This window comes from Osmerus eperlanus, chromosome 6 (genome assembly GCF_963692335.1).
Source record: "Osmerus eperlanus chromosome 6, fOsmEpe2.1, whole genome shotgun sequence".
Classification (NCBI taxonomy): Eukaryota; Metazoa; Chordata; class Actinopteri; order Osmeriformes; family Osmeridae; genus Osmerus; species Osmerus eperlanus.
Window position 1 is genome coordinate 15,099,603 of NC_085023.1, and position 17,851 is coordinate 15,117,453.

General features: G+C 50.0%; 1 protein-coding gene across 2 annotated transcripts in view; it reads left to right on the forward strand.

Annotated features, from left to right (window-relative positions):
* The first annotated feature begins 1,658 nt into the window (after positions 1-1,658).
* The window catches only part of tjap1 (tight junction associated protein 1 (peripheral)), a 25,022-nt gene continuing 8,829 nt past the window's right edge, over positions 1,659-17,851 (forward strand). The window contains exons 1-5 of one of the 2 annotated variants that reach the window (XM_062463807.1): positions 1,659-3,123; positions 5,391-5,419; positions 9,939-10,100; positions 14,887-14,953; positions 17,018-17,047. In XM_062463807.1, the coding sequence (XP_062319791.1) occupies positions 2,974-3,123; positions 5,391-5,419; positions 9,939-10,100; positions 14,887-14,953; positions 17,018-17,047 (438 nt within the window). In that variant the 5' untranslated portion in view covers positions 1,659-2,973. The remainder of the gene's footprint in view (positions 3,124-5,390; positions 5,420-9,938; positions 10,101-14,886; positions 14,954-17,017; positions 17,048-17,851) is intronic. The other variant, XM_062463808.1, reaches the window with a different exon arrangement.

Consider the following 17,851-nt stretch of genomic DNA (forward strand, 5'->3'; position numbering starts at 1 on the left):
GAACTAACTCGCTCGTTGAGCCAGAACCCCCCCCTTGGCTTGTTCACATGCAGCCTGATGCTGGAGACACATTCACACTCCACTTCTGTGAAGTTCCAGATGCTGTGATGTCACCTTCTCTGCACGCTGTTCCAGCTCATTCACGGGCTCTGCTTTAGCTCTGATTAATATATTGATGCCTCAGTAAATATGATATGAAGACTTTATAGCCAGTGTTGATCTTCCATGTCACAGCATGAGTAGTCAGTCAGGTTGACTCGTCAGGCTGTTGAAAGAGCCTGCTTAGATGTACTGTGAGAAACGCGCACTGCACACTGGATCTGACGTGCAACAAACTGTTCGGAAGGAAAAATAGCAGGTTCATTTATTTAATAGGGACATTTAACAGTCCAGGTTGCTTATTGCAATTGAATATGCCAATCTCGAAAGGGAGAGAAAGAACGACCATGCAGTTGCCAGTCCTTCCATGACAGCCTGCCAGCTTGACACACCCGAGACCTTCTTTGTCGAGAGTGTGGAAAAGTACTGCAAAATCCCTGCAATCAAAAGCTTTTTTTTTTCCCCTTCTCTTTTTAGTCATGACCATTCCTGAGAGATGCAGCAACACAGCTGCAAATACTGTTGATGTAGAAAAGGTGACAGGAACCTAGCCTTAATTGGCTTTCCTAACAGTTGTAACGATTCTAAAGAGCTCCACACATCCTCCCTTACAGTCGTACACACACAGGTCCATGGGTGGCTTGATTGATCTGCCTATTTTAGTCATGGGGAACAAATGGGGTGCCTTCCCAGTGCCATGCATTAGCCTACCTCTATCCTCCTGGGGGTGACTGGGAAGATGTAGGCAAAGCCACTGCTCAAGGCACTGTCACAAGATATCGCTTTCTCAATTCATTTTTGTCTGCCTTGATAGAAAAAACGAGTCTACATCTCCCCGTGTCCTTTAAAAAAAAATCAAATCGGAACGCATGAATGTGTAACTGGAGACTCGGACTCACCTCTCCAGTTCGGACTCGAACTGGAGTCACGGACTGAACAATGCATTAGCGTCTTAGTGTGGTACTCTTGAGAGGGAGTCGAAGGACGGTTGGCATCATTTGATAAAACGTTGAATGTGGTCCTCCTCCACCGTATCTCCAACTCCAAGAGGCTAAATAGGGGGCATATGGAGATGGGCAGTGGGCACGCTCCATTGGTTGACGTCACAATCAGTCGCTCTTGTCTGAACCACGTGCCCCCACCTCCCCCGCTCACCACCACCCCCGTCCCCTCCGCGGCACGAGCCGTAGTCCCAGGGAGGGGCATCGACCTTTTATCGCTGTTCCATTGTGACATCACAGCCATTTCCTCCTTTTATCTCCCCATTGTACCAGTCATGCAGTCATGGAGGGAGGCTTTAAAAATAGCAACGTTAGCGTCACCAAAGAGAGAGGAGAGAGTGTGTGTTTGTGTGTGTGAGAGAGAGAGAGCTGGGGCATAGAAGGGGACCTAGGCCAAGGTTGGGTCATATATGTGACACAGGAAGCGTTAGAGATCGATGGGGGTGGGCCAAATTGACCCCCCTCCCCATCACCCCCCCCCCCCCCCCCCCCCCGAGGCATCATGTGCATTCGCTTCTGAATGGAGGCAGGAGACTGGTCCAGCCCTCTATTGGAATGAACAGGGAGTCTCCTGACCCCCCTGTGACCACTGCCTCTCCCTTCATCTCAGAGTTCTATCCCTCTCAGGACACACGGGGGAGATTTCCTCCCGCCCAGCATCTGTCTGACCATTTTATGTGGTGCGAGATAAATCCGAATACAGACGGGTTCATCGGGTTGAATGTCTCTCAGTGCTTTCGACTGGGGCAGGACGGCCTCTTTCACTCGAGAGGGCTGGATGAGGTTCATATGGGGCTCATACACTCAGGTTTCCTTATCTTTACTGGCAGGGAGGATGTGCGTCTGAAGTTCCTCCACCCTTCTCTTCAGCAATCAGATCCACGGAGGAATGACTCAGCATCACCCTAGTCATCAATCAGGACCTGGTGCAGTGACAGGCCCTTCTCCTGTTTAGCCCGAGACCTGGTTTCATTTACATCTCTTGTGTGCGTGCATGCCCTGTGTCTCTCAGAGCATGTAGCCGTCTTTACATTGTGGATCTGTTCCTAGGCTTAGCTTTAGATGAGATTAGATTGTCTTCCTCTCCAATTTGCCTGTTTTTCACACTCTAAACTTAGCCCTCGAAAATCAATGCTGCCACTCAGTCGAAGTGTAGTTTAAGAGTTGCTCTATTGGAAACATACGTCTGCGTGTAGCTGGCTTGAGGGCAGGCTCAGATTTTCCCCTCTCTTTCTCTTCTTCACGCACGCTCTTTGTCTCTCACTCTCTCCCGACCACATACACGCCCATCCAATTACAAATACCGCCGCTCCATCTCCATCTTATACATATGCAAGCATACAGAGAAGCTGCTCTTCTGAGAGGATTTTTTGAAAAATCCCCTCCACATCACGTCGCTGTCAATTGACATGTGGCTGATGTTCATTTGAAGTGGCGTCCCAAATCTCCCTGCATCGCTTCCTCTCTCCCTCCCCCTCCAGTGCTGATCAACTGCAGCAGGCTGCCCACTGCCACTGGTCTCATCAAAGCTTATTGATTCAAACCACTTTTTTGTTGCAGTCGCTTTAGGGGGAGGGAGGGATAGAGAGAGAGGGAGGGAGAGAGAGAGAGAGAGCGGGGTCAGGGAAGTAGAGAATGTGAGGGAGAAAGTGACTGAGAGAATGTGCTAGTGAGAGAGACCTGGTGTGTGGGGTAGAGTGAGAGAGAGAGAGAGAGAGAGAGGGGGGAATCGGACAGAGATTTTTCCCAGCTCGCTTTTTGGTACAGGGCAGGGCTCAGGGCTGGTGCTGGCATTGCTTCGACCACTTCTAATGCTCGTTTCCCGGCAGGAGCAACTTAACCAGACCGTGAACGGACGCCGAGCGGCACAAGCATGACGAGCGCCGCCCCGGCCAGGAAGCCGTACCGCAAGGCCCCGCCGCAGCACCGCGAGACGCGCCACAGCCTTCCCGTCTTCCGGGAGGACGTCAATGAGGGCACCCTGCCCGCTGGCGGCCCCGGCCCCCCGCCCGACCCCAGCCAGGTAAACCGCCTCCAAAAACACACCTCCGTTTTTCAGCGAATGCATTTCACGGAGAACCGCCCCGAATGCCCCGACAGCCCCGAGGGACAGGACGACAACGTGTTCTCCTCCTCCTGGTCCATACGGTCGGACAGCGACCTGGACGTCTCCAGTCTGTCCAGCCTGGACCTCACCGCCCTGCCCCCGCCTCGGATCTTCAGCCACGGAGCCATCGCCGTGGGAGTCACAGCCAACCAGAGGCCCAAGGACCGCCAGTTTATGAACCGCTTCCTGAGTCGCAGCGAGGTGCTGCTGGCTCTGTCGGGAGACCCTCCCAGCTCCGAAGGATCGCAGCGCGAAAGCCGCACCAGCTCCCCAGCCCGGTCCAGCCGCAGCTTCGAGCGCTCGCTCGTCTTCAAGGAGAAGGCGGAGATCCTTGCCCCCAGAAGAAAGTCGCTGCAAGCCTACCAGATACCTTCACTGCCCCCTAAGGGAATCTTGAAACAGCCCAACCAGCTTGGCATCAAAGCCTCTGAGAATCTCCGGAAGACCAAGTCAGCGGAGATGCTGGGCCAGAGCCGAGGCCGAGGCCGCAGCCGCAAGCCCCAAAGCGTGTCACTGGACAGGGAAACGCCGGGGAGGCAGGAGTACGCCGGGAAGAGCAACTCCAACTCCTCTTCCGCCTCGCCCAGCTCCACGCCCCCCAAATGGAAGATCCAGAAACTGGAGGCGAAGCTCAAATTCTCGCACTTCCTGGACGAGATCACCAGCCAGGTCCTGAGTCCGGCCAGCCTTCAGATGCTGGGAGGGAAGCAGCAGGAGGCCTCCGGCAGGAGAGGGAAGGGGCCCCAGGCCGACGCACGTGCCCACAACCCACCTCAGGCCCCGGAGCCCAAATTCCGAGGAGAGAGGAAGCAGGAGAATGTGCGACCCTGGGACGACTGGGTACCGGCGCCGGACCGGTCCGCGAGGAGAGGCAGCGAGGCCGGGCCCAAAACGTGGCACATCCCCCTGAGGAAGAACAGCTCAGACCTGGAGTCTGACAGGCCTGGAGCGAGCCCCAACCGAGAGGGGGCCAGGCCCAAAGCGGAGGTCCCCGTCTACAGCAGCGTAGGGGGCGGACGGGACTCCAGGCGCAGCAGCGAGACAGAGTGGGAACACAGGAGCCAACAGGGCGGTCATTACCACCACCCCCATCATCATCATCAGCAACAACAACAGCAACAGCAGCCTCCATCGTCCCAGCTGGATACCCGGGCACAGCACAAGCACACTATGGATAAACCTCTGCCCCCCCAATACAGTCCCCAGCCCGCTCACTCAGACAGGGAGACAGTCACATCACCACCCAGCTCTTTATCTATCTTATCACAGATCAAGGTATGTGAGGAGGAAGGGTCCCCCACCTCCCTGTATGGCATTACACCCCCATGTGTTTACTGTGTAGAAGGTTGGCTCCACACTGGGGTTGCTTAGCTACGACACTCGCTGATGCAAAAATAGGGATTACATTCGTCGTTATGTTATCATAATTAGGAAATGGCGTTTGTTCCACAATAATGCATGGTTGCCTTTTTGACAGCTGTTCTGAGAAGGCCATCGAAGTTAGGTTTTCTTGGGCTTCTTAAGACTGAGTCTTGACTTATCCTATGATTGTAAGAGCCATGGTTACTTTTTTTCTATTCGTCATACTGTAAGCAGCAGGAACACTCTCTTACAACAGGTCCTATAACAAAATATTTCATCCTACTGTGATTACAGTACACTTAGCCTTCAGCTCTAATACTTACATACCCTAAGTACAGTTCTCTCTACAGGGGCTGTTAACTAGTAGCGTAGGTGAGCAGAAAGAGCCATGGTGGGAGATGATTGCTCTTTAGTTGCCAGAATGACAGGCTGTCAAATTGATTTCATGGCTCCATGAGCTGAATATATATTGACCTGTGCCACTAAGAGGACACATCATGACAATGTTCCCATAGTCCACTGTGCTCTGCAAGGCTATAACCAACCCTTTGGCCACCCCTACTCATGTTTGATAACTAATAAATTGGAGTTAGAGCCATTGTTAAACATTGTTACGCTAAATAAAGAGGAATTTCGTTTTTTATTTCGTTTGTCTTGTTCTACAGTGTTGCCTCAGCATGTATGGTGTATTAGACAGTCCCCCTACTGTAGTTGATTATAATTTCACCAAAAATGTTTTGCTGCTGCAATTATTAATATATTCTTGGTATGCCTACTTGACATTCCAATGCCGAGACTAAATTGATCATTTTTGTTTGCAGGACTCCTTATCAGATGCAGACAGAATCAAGTAAGTGGCTTTTTTTAAATACTTATGCTTTATTGGCACCTCTAGTGTTTGCAAGTCACGAATGCTTCGGCAACAGAATAGTAGCCTGTTATGATACCCTGTTCTGGGGGAGTTTTGGTCTGGCTGGGGTCGGGCGATGGCTTGGTGAGCTGACCAGGCCGAGCCAGCACACCATACCCCTTACACACACACACACACACACACACACACAAACACACACACACACACAGCTGCTCCCTGTTCCCAGCAGGGCAAGGGCTCCAGACACGCATATGGCCTTTCAATCAGCTAGGTGTGAGATGGAGGGTCCCGGGGACAGCAGAGGCACAGGTCAGGCCAGGCCGGCCCAGCTGGTGCCTCCCTGACTGGGTTGGTGCCGTGTGGCTGGGGTAGGGGAGGCTGTGACGTTATTGATGGTGCACAAGTGGGCAAGCGAGAAAGAAGGAGCAGGATGCTGCAGTCGCTAACGTCTGTCCCGAAGCCAACGTCTCCTGGATGATACCATAACCTGTCCAGCCACTCTGTCTTTCTTACTCCTCTCATCCTCCCCACATTCAGTCCTCTCCCTCTCACCGTCTCTGGGCTCCCTTCTCTCCGCCGAGTGTGAGCCGGCGTGATCGCCTGGCTCGGCCCCCCCTCGGTGTGGTCCCTGCTTGGCATGGGCCTGCCACAACACACCTGCACCTCAGGCAGCTATTAATAACCCAGACCAGAGCTCACGGCACCGCCACCGTCGTTATTCCCCCCTCTGTCCTCCCCCGCTCCACTTCCTGTACCGCCGGAATCCCAATACGCGGCTAATTGCTAGCAGATCTATCAAGTGTAACTAGCACGTTCAGGAAACTAACTTCTCACACAGTGTCCTACTTTACGTGGTAGCGTAGACTCCAGCATAGCCAGTGCTAACCGTCTGGCCTCATCTTTATGGGGGGTTGTCACATTGTGTCAGTTAGTGAGCTGTGAAACGTTTAAGGGTAAATATTGTGTCAACACTGAACAACTGGCAGCTGACTTGGTAACAGCTGCATCTGCTCTCTCTCTCTCTCTCTCTCTCTCTCTCTCTCTCGGATAGATGGCTTGTGGCACAGGAAAGTTCATTGATTGGCCTAGATGCTCGTGTGTGTGTTTGTGTGTGTGGAGGGAGTGGAGTTGGATGCTGAGTGATGAGTGGGGTGGGTGTGGAGAGAGATGGTCATCCCCTCGACTGTTTGCCTACATCCCACATGAGTTAAGTAGCAGCTGGAATGACCGCTGCTCATCGTCAAATTCCTCAGGGCCCGAGCCCTTGTTGGTGCCCGCGCTTAGACAGCCTTGCCCAGTAGTCGAAGAGCTTTGTTGTGCAGTTGTACAGTAATCCTGACTGGTTGACCCCTGGTGTACACCGCAGAGACAATCTGTGAGTTTCAGAGATGAAAGGGGTAAGCTTTAGATTGAATGACAGGCAGCCTCTTCACTTGCTCACAATCACTTACTCCCTTCCTCTCTTTTTCTTTGCTCTCTTTCATGCCCCCTCTTTTCTCTTTCCCTTCCTGCTCCTCTGTATTCCCTTGTCCAAAGCCAGAGAACTCGTCCACAACAGCCTCGTTGTCTGGCAGTCTTGGCAGAGAGAGTTTACCTCTTGTCCTCTGAAACCTCGCAGGGCCCAAACCGAGCTGTGATTGCCCTCTGCCCTCTTGGCCAAAACTCCTCATTGCGATTCATCCGGAGCTTGCTTTTGTTTACCTCCACCCGTAGACCACGTCTGCCTGCCTGCCTGCCTGCCTGTGTTCATGGCTGACTGGACAGGGTGAAGCCTTTTTTTCTTCTTCAATATACCTTTTCCTGTCTCCGTTTCACATTGTGAGTGCCTTTCTGGGTCTACACCAAGGAGAGACAAATGTGATGTCATGGCTGCGGTAATGTGGTGGCCAGCCCGTTTAGTTTTCTTTCAACATCCTGTAACAGCAGAGGTTTTGAGGGGTGCATTTGTTAATGGGGTAGTGCTTTTTACTGCCCAGGGTACTTTTTCTCAGCAGTGCTGAGCACTCTAACTAATCCTTCTTGCTCGCTCAAGCACACACTTTTTCTTTCCCTCACACACACACACACACACTTATTGCATCTTTTGTAAGACTATAAAGGACCAAAACTCAAATGAGTGTAAAACCTGCAAACCTCTGAGAATGTGTCTTAGAGGTAAATTGAAAATGCATTTCCCGATCTCGCTCTCAGTGGCTTCCCTAGTACTACTGTGAACCTATTTGCTCGTCATCACGCTTATTTTCCTCTCTCCGGCACCTTGGTGTACCGCCCCTCCATCCTCCTCCTCCCAGACTTGTGGAGCATCTCAATGGGGTAGACTGTCAGAGAGGAACTTGGCAGGCAGGAACCATTACCTTGAGAGAGCCACCATGCACTCAACCACTACATTCTTTAATCATCCTGGAATTTCCAGCATATGCTTTATGCCTCGAAATCTCAGGAGTGGAATGTGCCAAAGTAAAAGTACACAGATGAAGTACTCCGGTTATACCTTGTGCTGTAACATGCGTCTATTGACAGCTGCCCTAGCGAAACATCCATATGCAATCCATAATTCAGTTGGATTCCGGCTCGTTTCTTATCGGTGGCCTATATTTGTGGAGCCGTGTTGTTGGATTAGGCTTGTCGTCGCTGTGCTTTACCGACAGCGTAGGCCTGGCCTCTTTATCTACACTCCCACTCAATGGGCTTTAATAGGCTCTCTGCACATGATCACTTCTATCCTCGTTTTTTCGCAGTTGGCAAAAATATGTTTGTAGATGCACACACGTGGTAACCCATTTATGTAAACCCAAGACATTGTGTAACACCAACATCTGGGCCAGAGACCTATTGTTTAGACGTGTTTTGCTTGTCAGTGAATTGCGGGGCATGGACAAGGATGAAGGGTAGAAATCCTGTTTTTAGAATGAAGCGCTCCATGCATCATTCATGTTCCACTCTCGAGTTAAGGGGTTGGCAGGTGTTGCGCACACACGTGGTTTTTCCCTGCTGTCTCTCGTTCCTACCTCTCTCTCTCTCTCTCCGTCTCTCGACCTTTCCCCCGGCTCCTGGTGAAAGCGACCTTCCTTGTGTGTCAGGTGTGGCATCGATGAAAGATGTAGTGTCGGGAGAGAACTCCCATTGATTTTTCCAGCCGGCTGAATGGCGAGGACGGCCAGAGGCGGGGCCGAGGGCGCACTCATTTGATTCCGCCCGCCGCCACGCTCGCGGATGCACACGCCGCCTGGTTCCTCCTGTTGCGACCGCTTCCCAGGCTCTCGCCGCCTAATCTCACCCCACTTGGGAGGCTTTGCCTCGGAGCGGCAGTCAATGGGCAGCATTTAGGAGATCGCTTGCTGCTAAACGCCGCCCCGCCCTCGCATTCCCCGCCTCCTCTGTGCCTGGCCTTTCATCCGGCGGGCGTCTGCCCTGAGTGGCGTGTCCGATGTGTCAGATGTGTCGGCAGCGGGTGGCACAAGCCTGTGCCTGAAGACCCCCTTTGCGGCAGTGTCTCCTGGGAAGAGGAGTCTTATCGGAGCCAGAATGTGGGCGGTGGAGGAGGGGGGACAAACAGCGTGGCTTTGATAAGAGAGCACGGCGGGCGGGCGCAAGCTGCGTGTGCGGTGTGACGCGCAGGGGGGGGACAGGATCCCAGACGCCAGGCGGTGACGGTCAGCAGATCTGTCTTGTCCCTCTGCAGCTGCTGCTGTCCCCAACCTGTCATACTTCCTGCTCCCTTTTATATATACAGACACAGGGAAATGGAGGGGGGGAGGGGAACGGAGAGGAACGTGGAGGAGGGCAGGGAGAGGGATAGGCAGGGGAACAGGGAGATTGAAAGAGAAGAGGGCTGAACTTGTCCGGGCTGGATGGCTGAGACACGGGCATCCTTTAGACGGAAGAGCGCAGTCACGCACACAAACGCCCACTTTCGCTTTCGTATACACACCCTCCCTTTCAGCCACTCTAGCAACCTTGCGTGTATGCAGGAGCAGGCCCACACGAACACTTAAGAACACAAACATACTATGTATGTTCCCTCGTGCGTCTAGAAAATCATAAATTATGGCTGCACAGGAAGTGCTTCCATACTCTACATTGGTGCAATTTGTCGCATATTCTACTGCTTAGCTGCAAACTTGCAGCTTTACTCTCTAGTTTGTTTTTATTTTAACATTATAGTTATACAATGAAGGAGTATTTTGTTTTCAAGGGCAAAGTCTCTGGCTGAAGCAAGACAGTGTGTGGAAATGTATTCCGCTATCTGTGTCATTTTGTTGATATATTATTCAACCTTGTGCACCTGGACTGACCAATCCTCCTCCCCTTGTGTCTCCCTTCATCTCCCTCCTCTTTGCCTCCTCCTTTCTCCCCCCCTTGTCCATTACTCTCACCCACTCTACCCCCCCCCCCCCCCTGCTCTCTTCCTCCCCCCTCTCTCCCCCTCCTCTCTCACCCCCCCCCCTCCTCTCTCCTCCCCTGCTCTGCCCCTCACCCCCTGCCCTCCCCCTCCCAGGATCCTGCAGCAGCAGAATGAAGACCTGCGCCGGCGGCTCTCGCACACCACCCACAAGATGGAGGCCATGGAGACGGAGTTCGAGACCAGCCGGCACTACATGCAGGCGGAGATGGGTCGCACGCGCGACGACCTGGAGAAGATGAGGGACAAGTTCCGCAGGTGCGAGCCCCCCCCCCCCCCCGGCCTCCCTGCCGCGGCTCCTCCCCCTTCTTCCTCTCCGAATCACCAGCCATCTTCTAACACATCCCTGTGATAGTCGTCTTTTTGATGCAACGCGCCAAGCTCGGTCCTATCCCTCCCACCACCCAGCTTTTTCCAAACAGAGAAAGATGAAATGAATACCTTCCCCGGCCATCTATTTTTAATGGATCTGATCAAAGCTGTTGAATTAATGAGAGCTTAGGCCGTCTGATTATGCATCTAGCTGTTACTTTAATTCAGTCAGCCTCCGGGGAATGGTCTGGGTTTATAGCAAGGTGTGTGCACACGCATGGATAAAACATGTAATGTGTGTGTGCAGAGTCAAAGACGTTTTGTGGGGAATATAGAATTGTTAACCCAGAAAGGCGTACGTTTCTTCAACAGGATGTAGGCACTGTTTGTCTTTGATGCATCTATTTTTCATTGGGTCTTTTTTGTCTCTTGGATGGGAGGATTTGCCAAGGGGCCCCGACTGTGTCCCCAGCACACTGCTGCTGTCAGGCCCGGTTAGACTGACGACATCAGGGTCCTCACCACACAGTGGAGCTTAGTTTGTCTCACTCACAGTCTTGCCCTCATTATAAATACTGTACTTTGTTGCCTTTTAAAACTTGTTTGGAAAGTGTTTCCCATTCAATCCAGACCTGTGCGTTTGTACCTAAGAGGCTGTAAAGAACCAATCATTTTGAACAGGTTTGAGTTATTCAGGTTTGTGTTTTGCATTCCCTTGGGGAAACACCAGCTATCTGCCTCCCAGCATCTGATCAAGAAATCAATAAGTTCTCTTCAGACACATCTCCTTGTCAGTCAAGCTGAATGTCAGGATGAGGCGGCCCCAGTCCCAGCTGTGCGCACCCCTGTGGCTTGTTAAGTATACATTGCACCGTTTATGGAACCGTTTACAGCCTTGTTAACGGGAGAGTTTGATATCAAATCAAAACGTTTCTGTCGAAGAACAGCTCGGGTAGCTTGGAGATACTTTTTACAAATACTTTTTTGAGTGCAATTTCCTCCCGATCTTAATTTGTGAGGCTAATCGCAGGTTTGAGGACGTGGTAATAGCGCGACAGACACTGCTGAGACGTGTGTGTGTGGGGGGGGGGGGGGGTGAAGGTGCATAATCCGTCTAGTAATTAGTCGAGGAACGATCAGAGAGTCTCGTTAATGAGATTGTAAGCTAATGTAATTATGAAGCGACATGGTAATGATGAATGAGGCCCCCCACATAGGCAGCGGCCGTGCCAGTATTGTCAGTGTGGAGACAGGTAGGAGAAAGACGGAAGCAAGCTGTTAAACCCCCCCCCCCACACACACACCCCTAATTCAGTAAGTCTTACTGAATTAGGGGTTAGGGTTTGGGCGTAGATGATACTAGGAGGGCCCATTCCTGAACAGGTAGGTGTGTGTGTGTGTGGGGGGGGGGGGGGGTGGTAGTGCTACTGTGGGTTCAGTTTAACAGCTTGCTTCCGTCTTTCTCCCACCTGTCTCCACACTGACAATACTGGCACGGCCGCTGCTTATGTGGGGGCCTCATTCATCATCTGACTGCATTAACAAATCCAGTTAATGCAGTCAGATTTACAGATTGGTATTTATTGCTGTAACCTACATCTCAGACCACTGGGCTCACTTCTTATAAAGTGTGCCCTCTTTGTTTTATTGGGGGGGGGGGGGGGGGGGGATTTCTGCCTCCCATTATGTTTGTAATGACTAGAGAGAGAGAGAGAGAGAGAGAGAGAGAGAGAGAGAGAGAGAGAGAGAGAGAGAGAGAGAGAGAGAGAGAGAGAGAGAGAGAGAGAGAGAGAGAGAGAGAGAGAGAGAGAGAGAGAGAGAGAGAGAGAGAGAGAGAGAGAGAGAGAGAGAGAGAGAGAGAGAGAGAGAGAGAGAGAGAGAGAGAGAGAGAGAGAGAGAGAGAGAGAGAGAGAGAGAGAGAGAGAGAGAGAGAGAGAGAGAGAGAGAGAGAGAGAGAGAGAGAGAGAGAGAGAGAGAGAGAGAGAGAGAGAGAGAGAGAGAGAGAGAGGAGAGAGAGAGAGAGAGAGAGAGAGAGAGAAAATGTAGGGGAGAGACAGGAGTTGACATGCAGCAATATTGGCCTTGGCCAGATTTGTACTCAGCCCTCTGCAGTAAGGCCTCAGCCTACATGGTATTCACACTGAACCAGTGAGTCTGACTTAACATTTAATATGGTGCTTTTTTCCCCCACATTGTCTTGTATGTACATGTGGCAAAAGCAAATTGGGTGTAGACTATCCATATTTATAGGTAATGTGTGTTTTGCCCTTGGGCATATTGTGCTTCTGATTATATATTAAATGTATAGCAGTAAGTTTGAAAGAAGCATCTGGTGAGTGGTTGGTTAAAATGGGTGTGGAACTGAAAAGCAATCATGCAGTTTATCTCCAGTCTCAAGGTCTGTGCTCTGCACAGAAGACACTTTCAATTACAGCAGTTTACCATTTCCTTCATAAATAAAAAGAAGTTCTGTTAGATGTGCTGTATGTCTGCTCTGCTCCTCTGGGTCTCCCATAGGCACATCACATGACCCAGTACAGAGTCAGAAAAGAGAATGATTCAATTGGATTACTCTGGGCTAATGACTATAGCCCACTCGTGTGTCTTATCTGATTATGGCCCAGCACACAGTTAAACAGATTCTTTAGCAGTTCAGGCAGTGTGTCTACATTTGAGCAGGCTTGGGAATGAAAAAGGCCAACAGAGTAATTATGTTTGCCTTTTATTTATTTATTTGCTTATTTATTTAGTTTACTGCATCCCAAGGGTTACCCCCACGTTCAGTCAGTTTTGCTCTCTCTCACGCTCTCTCTCTTTCTCCCTCCCCTTTCCCTCTCTCAGAACTTTGATTTAATTTGTATGCGGCTGCAAAAACAATTCAGATTTATTTTTTTGCTGCCTAGTCAAGTGATGGCAATTGTTTGGCACATTTAGCATTCCATTAGCTTTAAGTTACATGAATCTTTCTCTTCCTCTCTGTCTTTGTTTTTCTCATTCTCTCTTTCGACGTCTCAGCGGGAATCACTGTGGTTTCTGCTTAAAATTCGTTTGTTCATTTTTTATTGGGACAAATAGAGGTAAAATTGACTGCGGTAAAGGGTTTTTGATTACCAATGACGGAATAAGTCTGACTGACAGTTTGAGTAGTGGCTCTGCTTATGGGAGTGAGGGAATTGTTGCTCATTGTTTGTTTGTAGGAGTTTTATTTGGATGTCCAGCGGCTAGAGAAAGAGATTGGCTATTTACAGTCATATGGGTTGTAATCGGGGCAAGGTTAGACTAGTGTGTGTTCTGTGTGTAATATTGTTCAATCGGTATAATCAATCAATTGGCCTGTTGGCCCCAGGCTGTGGTTATTATAACATGTTGTGTTCAGTATGGTCAGATGGGATGGCCTGTATGCACACACACGAACACAGTCTCTCATCCTCTTTGACACGGCAACACACAAACACGGCCACATGCGTTTTTTTCATCGAACACACGAACACACAAACATAAACACGCCTACACACACACACACACACACACACACACACACACACACACACACACACACACACACACACACACACAGGCTTTAGCTCAGCAGAGCAGGAGAGATGAGAAGAGAGACCAGCAGCTTGTGATGGTGTGTAGCGAGATACATGACAAGGCCAGGCTGTCCCTTGCTCTTGTAATCCTCTCTGAATGGAAGACATGCTCAGTCAATCCTCGTAGCTGATCTTGTTACACCTCTGTTGGATAGGAGGGTTGGGATTTTTCGGTAAGTCTTCAATTGTGTGCTCTCAGGTCTTTGTAATGAGGCCATCTAAGGGAAGAGCTTCACAAAAGCACAGTGAGTTTCAATGGACACGGACAGAGATTCAGATTTGCAGTTTGTCTTGAATGTCCCAGTGTGCAATTCTTTGGTCCTTTTCTTGTGCTCTGAAGTGTCATAGGAAAGGATACATGTTTAAAGTGAACAGGATGTAGTCTCAATTTGACATCTTACATTCAAATGTTCAGCTTTCAAATCCCAGATGAAACTCGGTCGTTCCCAGGTCCTGATTACAGCCCATTATCACATTGAGAGGGACAGGGGATGATAATGATTGAGGCTAATAATCATTCTCTTTCTCTCTCGCTCTTTCTCTCTCGGGGCGCTCTCTCTCTCTCGGGCGCTCTCTCTTGCACACGCTCTCTCTCCTGCTTGCTTCGGCTCTAACTTGATCTCTCTCTTTCTTCTCTAATTTCCCCCCCAACTTGTCCAGAAATCTGCACTTTGCCACTTTTATCCTTTTGAAACGTCTTTGTGATTGCATTTTCGAGAAATCCACAAACGTCCCTTCAGAACAGCTAATTTATCCAGCCAATTTAGGTGTATAGGAGGGGGAAAATAATTGCTATTGGCCATATTGAAAATGGGTTCAATTCCACAGTCTCTTGTCATTTTCTCTCTGCTACCCCTCCCCCCCCCCCCTTTTTTGGCATCACTTGTAACTTGCACTTCGTAGCCTGTTTTTTCACTCGTATGACAAGCAGCGCTGGCCAAGATGCACACGAGAAGACAGGGGGGATAATCGGAACTTTGATGGAATGTGATTGCGCCGAGAGATGGCGGAGATGGAAAAGTGGTCAAAGGGGGGAGGGGGGGGAGGGTTCACTGCCGTGCTTTGCTTTATTACACTGGGTGTGTTTTACTGGGAAGCACTTTAATAAGGATTTTCCCCAATGCTGCTCTCCTCCACAGACTCCAGAACAGCTACACTGCTTCACAGAGAGCCAACCAGGACCTGGAGGAGAAGCTACATGCCCTGGTAACCTTGCGAACTCTCAACTCGAAACCATTCACTTCTCACCCGCCACCCAACCATCTGTCAACATGGTGTCTTCTAGTTTTGTACTATATACATATCCATTGTCTGTTAACTGAATTTTAACTGCGTCTTCCCTTTATTAATGACATCTTGTATGGTAAACTGCTTTGACTAAATTCTTTCGGGGACTTTTCAGATTGGATTCCATTTCTCAAATATATCGTTTTCCTTTTGACCTTTGCCTGGCCTGTCTAACAGCAGCAACATCGCAACAGTCTCCTCAGACTGTCATGGTGTCCAATCGTTTCCAATTGAGACTGAATGTTTCGTGTGTCACGTCAGGGTACCACAGTTGTGATGCAGTGTGTGGACAGAGGAGGCTCTTGTCTGCTGCAGTGTGGGGCCTTTCTACATTCATAAATGTACCTCCCAGCAAGAGCAATGGCCCCTATCACCCTCATTATACCATTATGCCATGCCCGTCAGCCAATTATACAGCAGGATCTCAACTGGAGAGGCTGGGGCGTTCCACAGCGCTGTAGGGGATCAGCTCCGAGAGGAATAGACTTCGGTGAAAGGCCAAATCACTCCATCACGTCATGTTTCTGCTAACCCCTCAGAGAGAGAGAGGCTTGAAAGGTCCACAGCTCTGGGCTGGTGTATCCCCCCCCCCCCCCCCCCACACCTGGTAGCATGCCAAGCTAACGTGTGTGTGTGTGTGTGTGTGGTGTGCTCAGTTCCTGCACCACTGTTGTGTGTTTGATGGTTCTTTGATGCGCCATTTCTGTGTGCCTGGTATGTGGGTGTGCATCGGTGTGTGTGCGCGCAGTATGTTCCGTTTTTCCGATGCTACAATCCAATCTCACTCCGTCCAAAGCGGACCTGCCCGCTTGACCAGTATCGATTCCCCATAAAGATGGAGATTAAACTGAATTTTAAGATGCTTTTGCAACAGTACTCTGCTGCTGGCTGTGGCGTGGGGCTGTGGTAACTTCAAAGTCAAACCCTCCCATCCTAGGAAAACCCAGTGAATGAATACATCCTATGAATCATTGCCAACTGTGGGGGGCGGCAGACAATTGGGCAAAACTAGTTAGCCTCTCCCCTTTCCTCAGGCATCAGCCAATCACAGCTAGAACCTTTCATAATAGTTTCATTTCATTGTACATGATGAAAATCATGTACAAACATGCATGTGGTTAAATACTTTTTCATGTCCCAAGGTTTATCTTAAGCCAAAGCCCCAGATATTAGAGGCTGTGTAGGTATACAGGGTGGCCTAAAGAGAGATCTCCTCTGGGGGGTTTAGAGTCCCAGATAGAACAGGTGGCCTTTGCTGGGCCATTCCCCCGTACCATGGTTTAGCTGATGTGGTCGTCTCCTCACTTAGCAGAAGGATTATTCTCCTAAATTATAACTACAATGTCCACCAGTCCCCGTCCCCCTTGTCACCTTGGGAAAGAAAACCATTCACACGAAGCACTGTTCATTGCACTAGTCCTAGAACATTTGAATGCGAGTTTGAGCTCCCTTTAATATTTCGTTCAAGCGTCCATATCTCTCCAATAAAGCTATTCCTTTGGTGTTGAAGCTGAAAGTAATTGATTTTACAAAATCGTCTTTAGACCATGAAACTGTCAAATGGCTGTTACCCATATTAAATGCATATGCGAGCTCTGCTGTCCAGAGGGGAGAGGGGTTTTTGATGCGAACGAAATACGAGCCCCCCCACCCCATTCACACACAAAGAGAAATGTCACCAATATTTCAAACTATTTTCAAGGGTGCTTCTCGCACCTGCCAGAGTAGCAACTAGCTCTCTGGTTGCTCCAACAAAGTCCGTTTGAACAGCAAAATAAATGTTTCAAAATGTTATGTTCTGCATTGTGCTGTTGTCGTTACTGTTGTCTCTCACCATTCCTTCTCTCTTCTCTCCATCTCTTTTTTTTCTCTTCTCTCACACCCCTGTCCTCCTCCTCCGCCCACCCCCACCCTCACCTCCCCCAACCCCCTCCCCCCCACATGCTGCTTCGTGACGGGCTGTCTCATCATCATCATCATCAGGCTGCTATCAGTCAAACTTGGGTCTACGCAGTTGCGTCCTCATTCTTCTTTTTTTCCTCCTCTCCCTTCTTCCCCCCCGCCTCCCTTTACATCATTTCTAACTGTTGTTGTTGTCACCCTGCTCCGTGTGCCTGCCTCTGATATCAGGGGCCTCTTCCTCCTCTCCTGTTTGGGCCCGGCAAGCTGTCTAGATGTGTAGTCAGAACCTCCAATGTAGCTCTGTCCCGCTTGTTATGCTAGCCCAGTGCATGTGTGTGGTGGTTGGTTGTGAGCATGATACTCAGGTGGATTGTGTCCCTGTAGACGTGCCCGTGACTCAAATACTTCCAGACTCCAATGTCATGCGCAGTGCCAATGCTCCAGGGATAACTAAGGTGTTTTACGGTGCTGGCTTTGCTCAGTTCAGCTGTGACTGTGCATCGAAATGAAGGCGTCCAGCTTCCTTCCTTTTTTTTTTTTTTTTTTTTTTTGCTTGTCTAGCACATTTCACTTCTCCTCACCCATCTCTCCAGTCAAGCTGGAACCATATAGATGATTGCTCCATTATTGATGTGGCAAGCAATAAAGGAGGAGGAACGTTCTGGATCTCAGTCGCTCTCTCGCTCTCTCCTCTTTCTTTCTCTTTTCCTCTTTCTATATGCCTCTCGTCTCTTCTCTGTTTCTCGTTTCATGTTGTCTTCCAATCCCTCTCCCTCCACAGACAGGAGGCAACTCTCAGGTCTCCTGTTCTTCTGGTGTGATGTGGGTGCTTGAGAGGCGGCCCTACTCTTCTGAGAGAGGGGATTTTAATTATTCGATTTATTTCAATGCCCTCCATGCTAGTTAAGTTAAGGG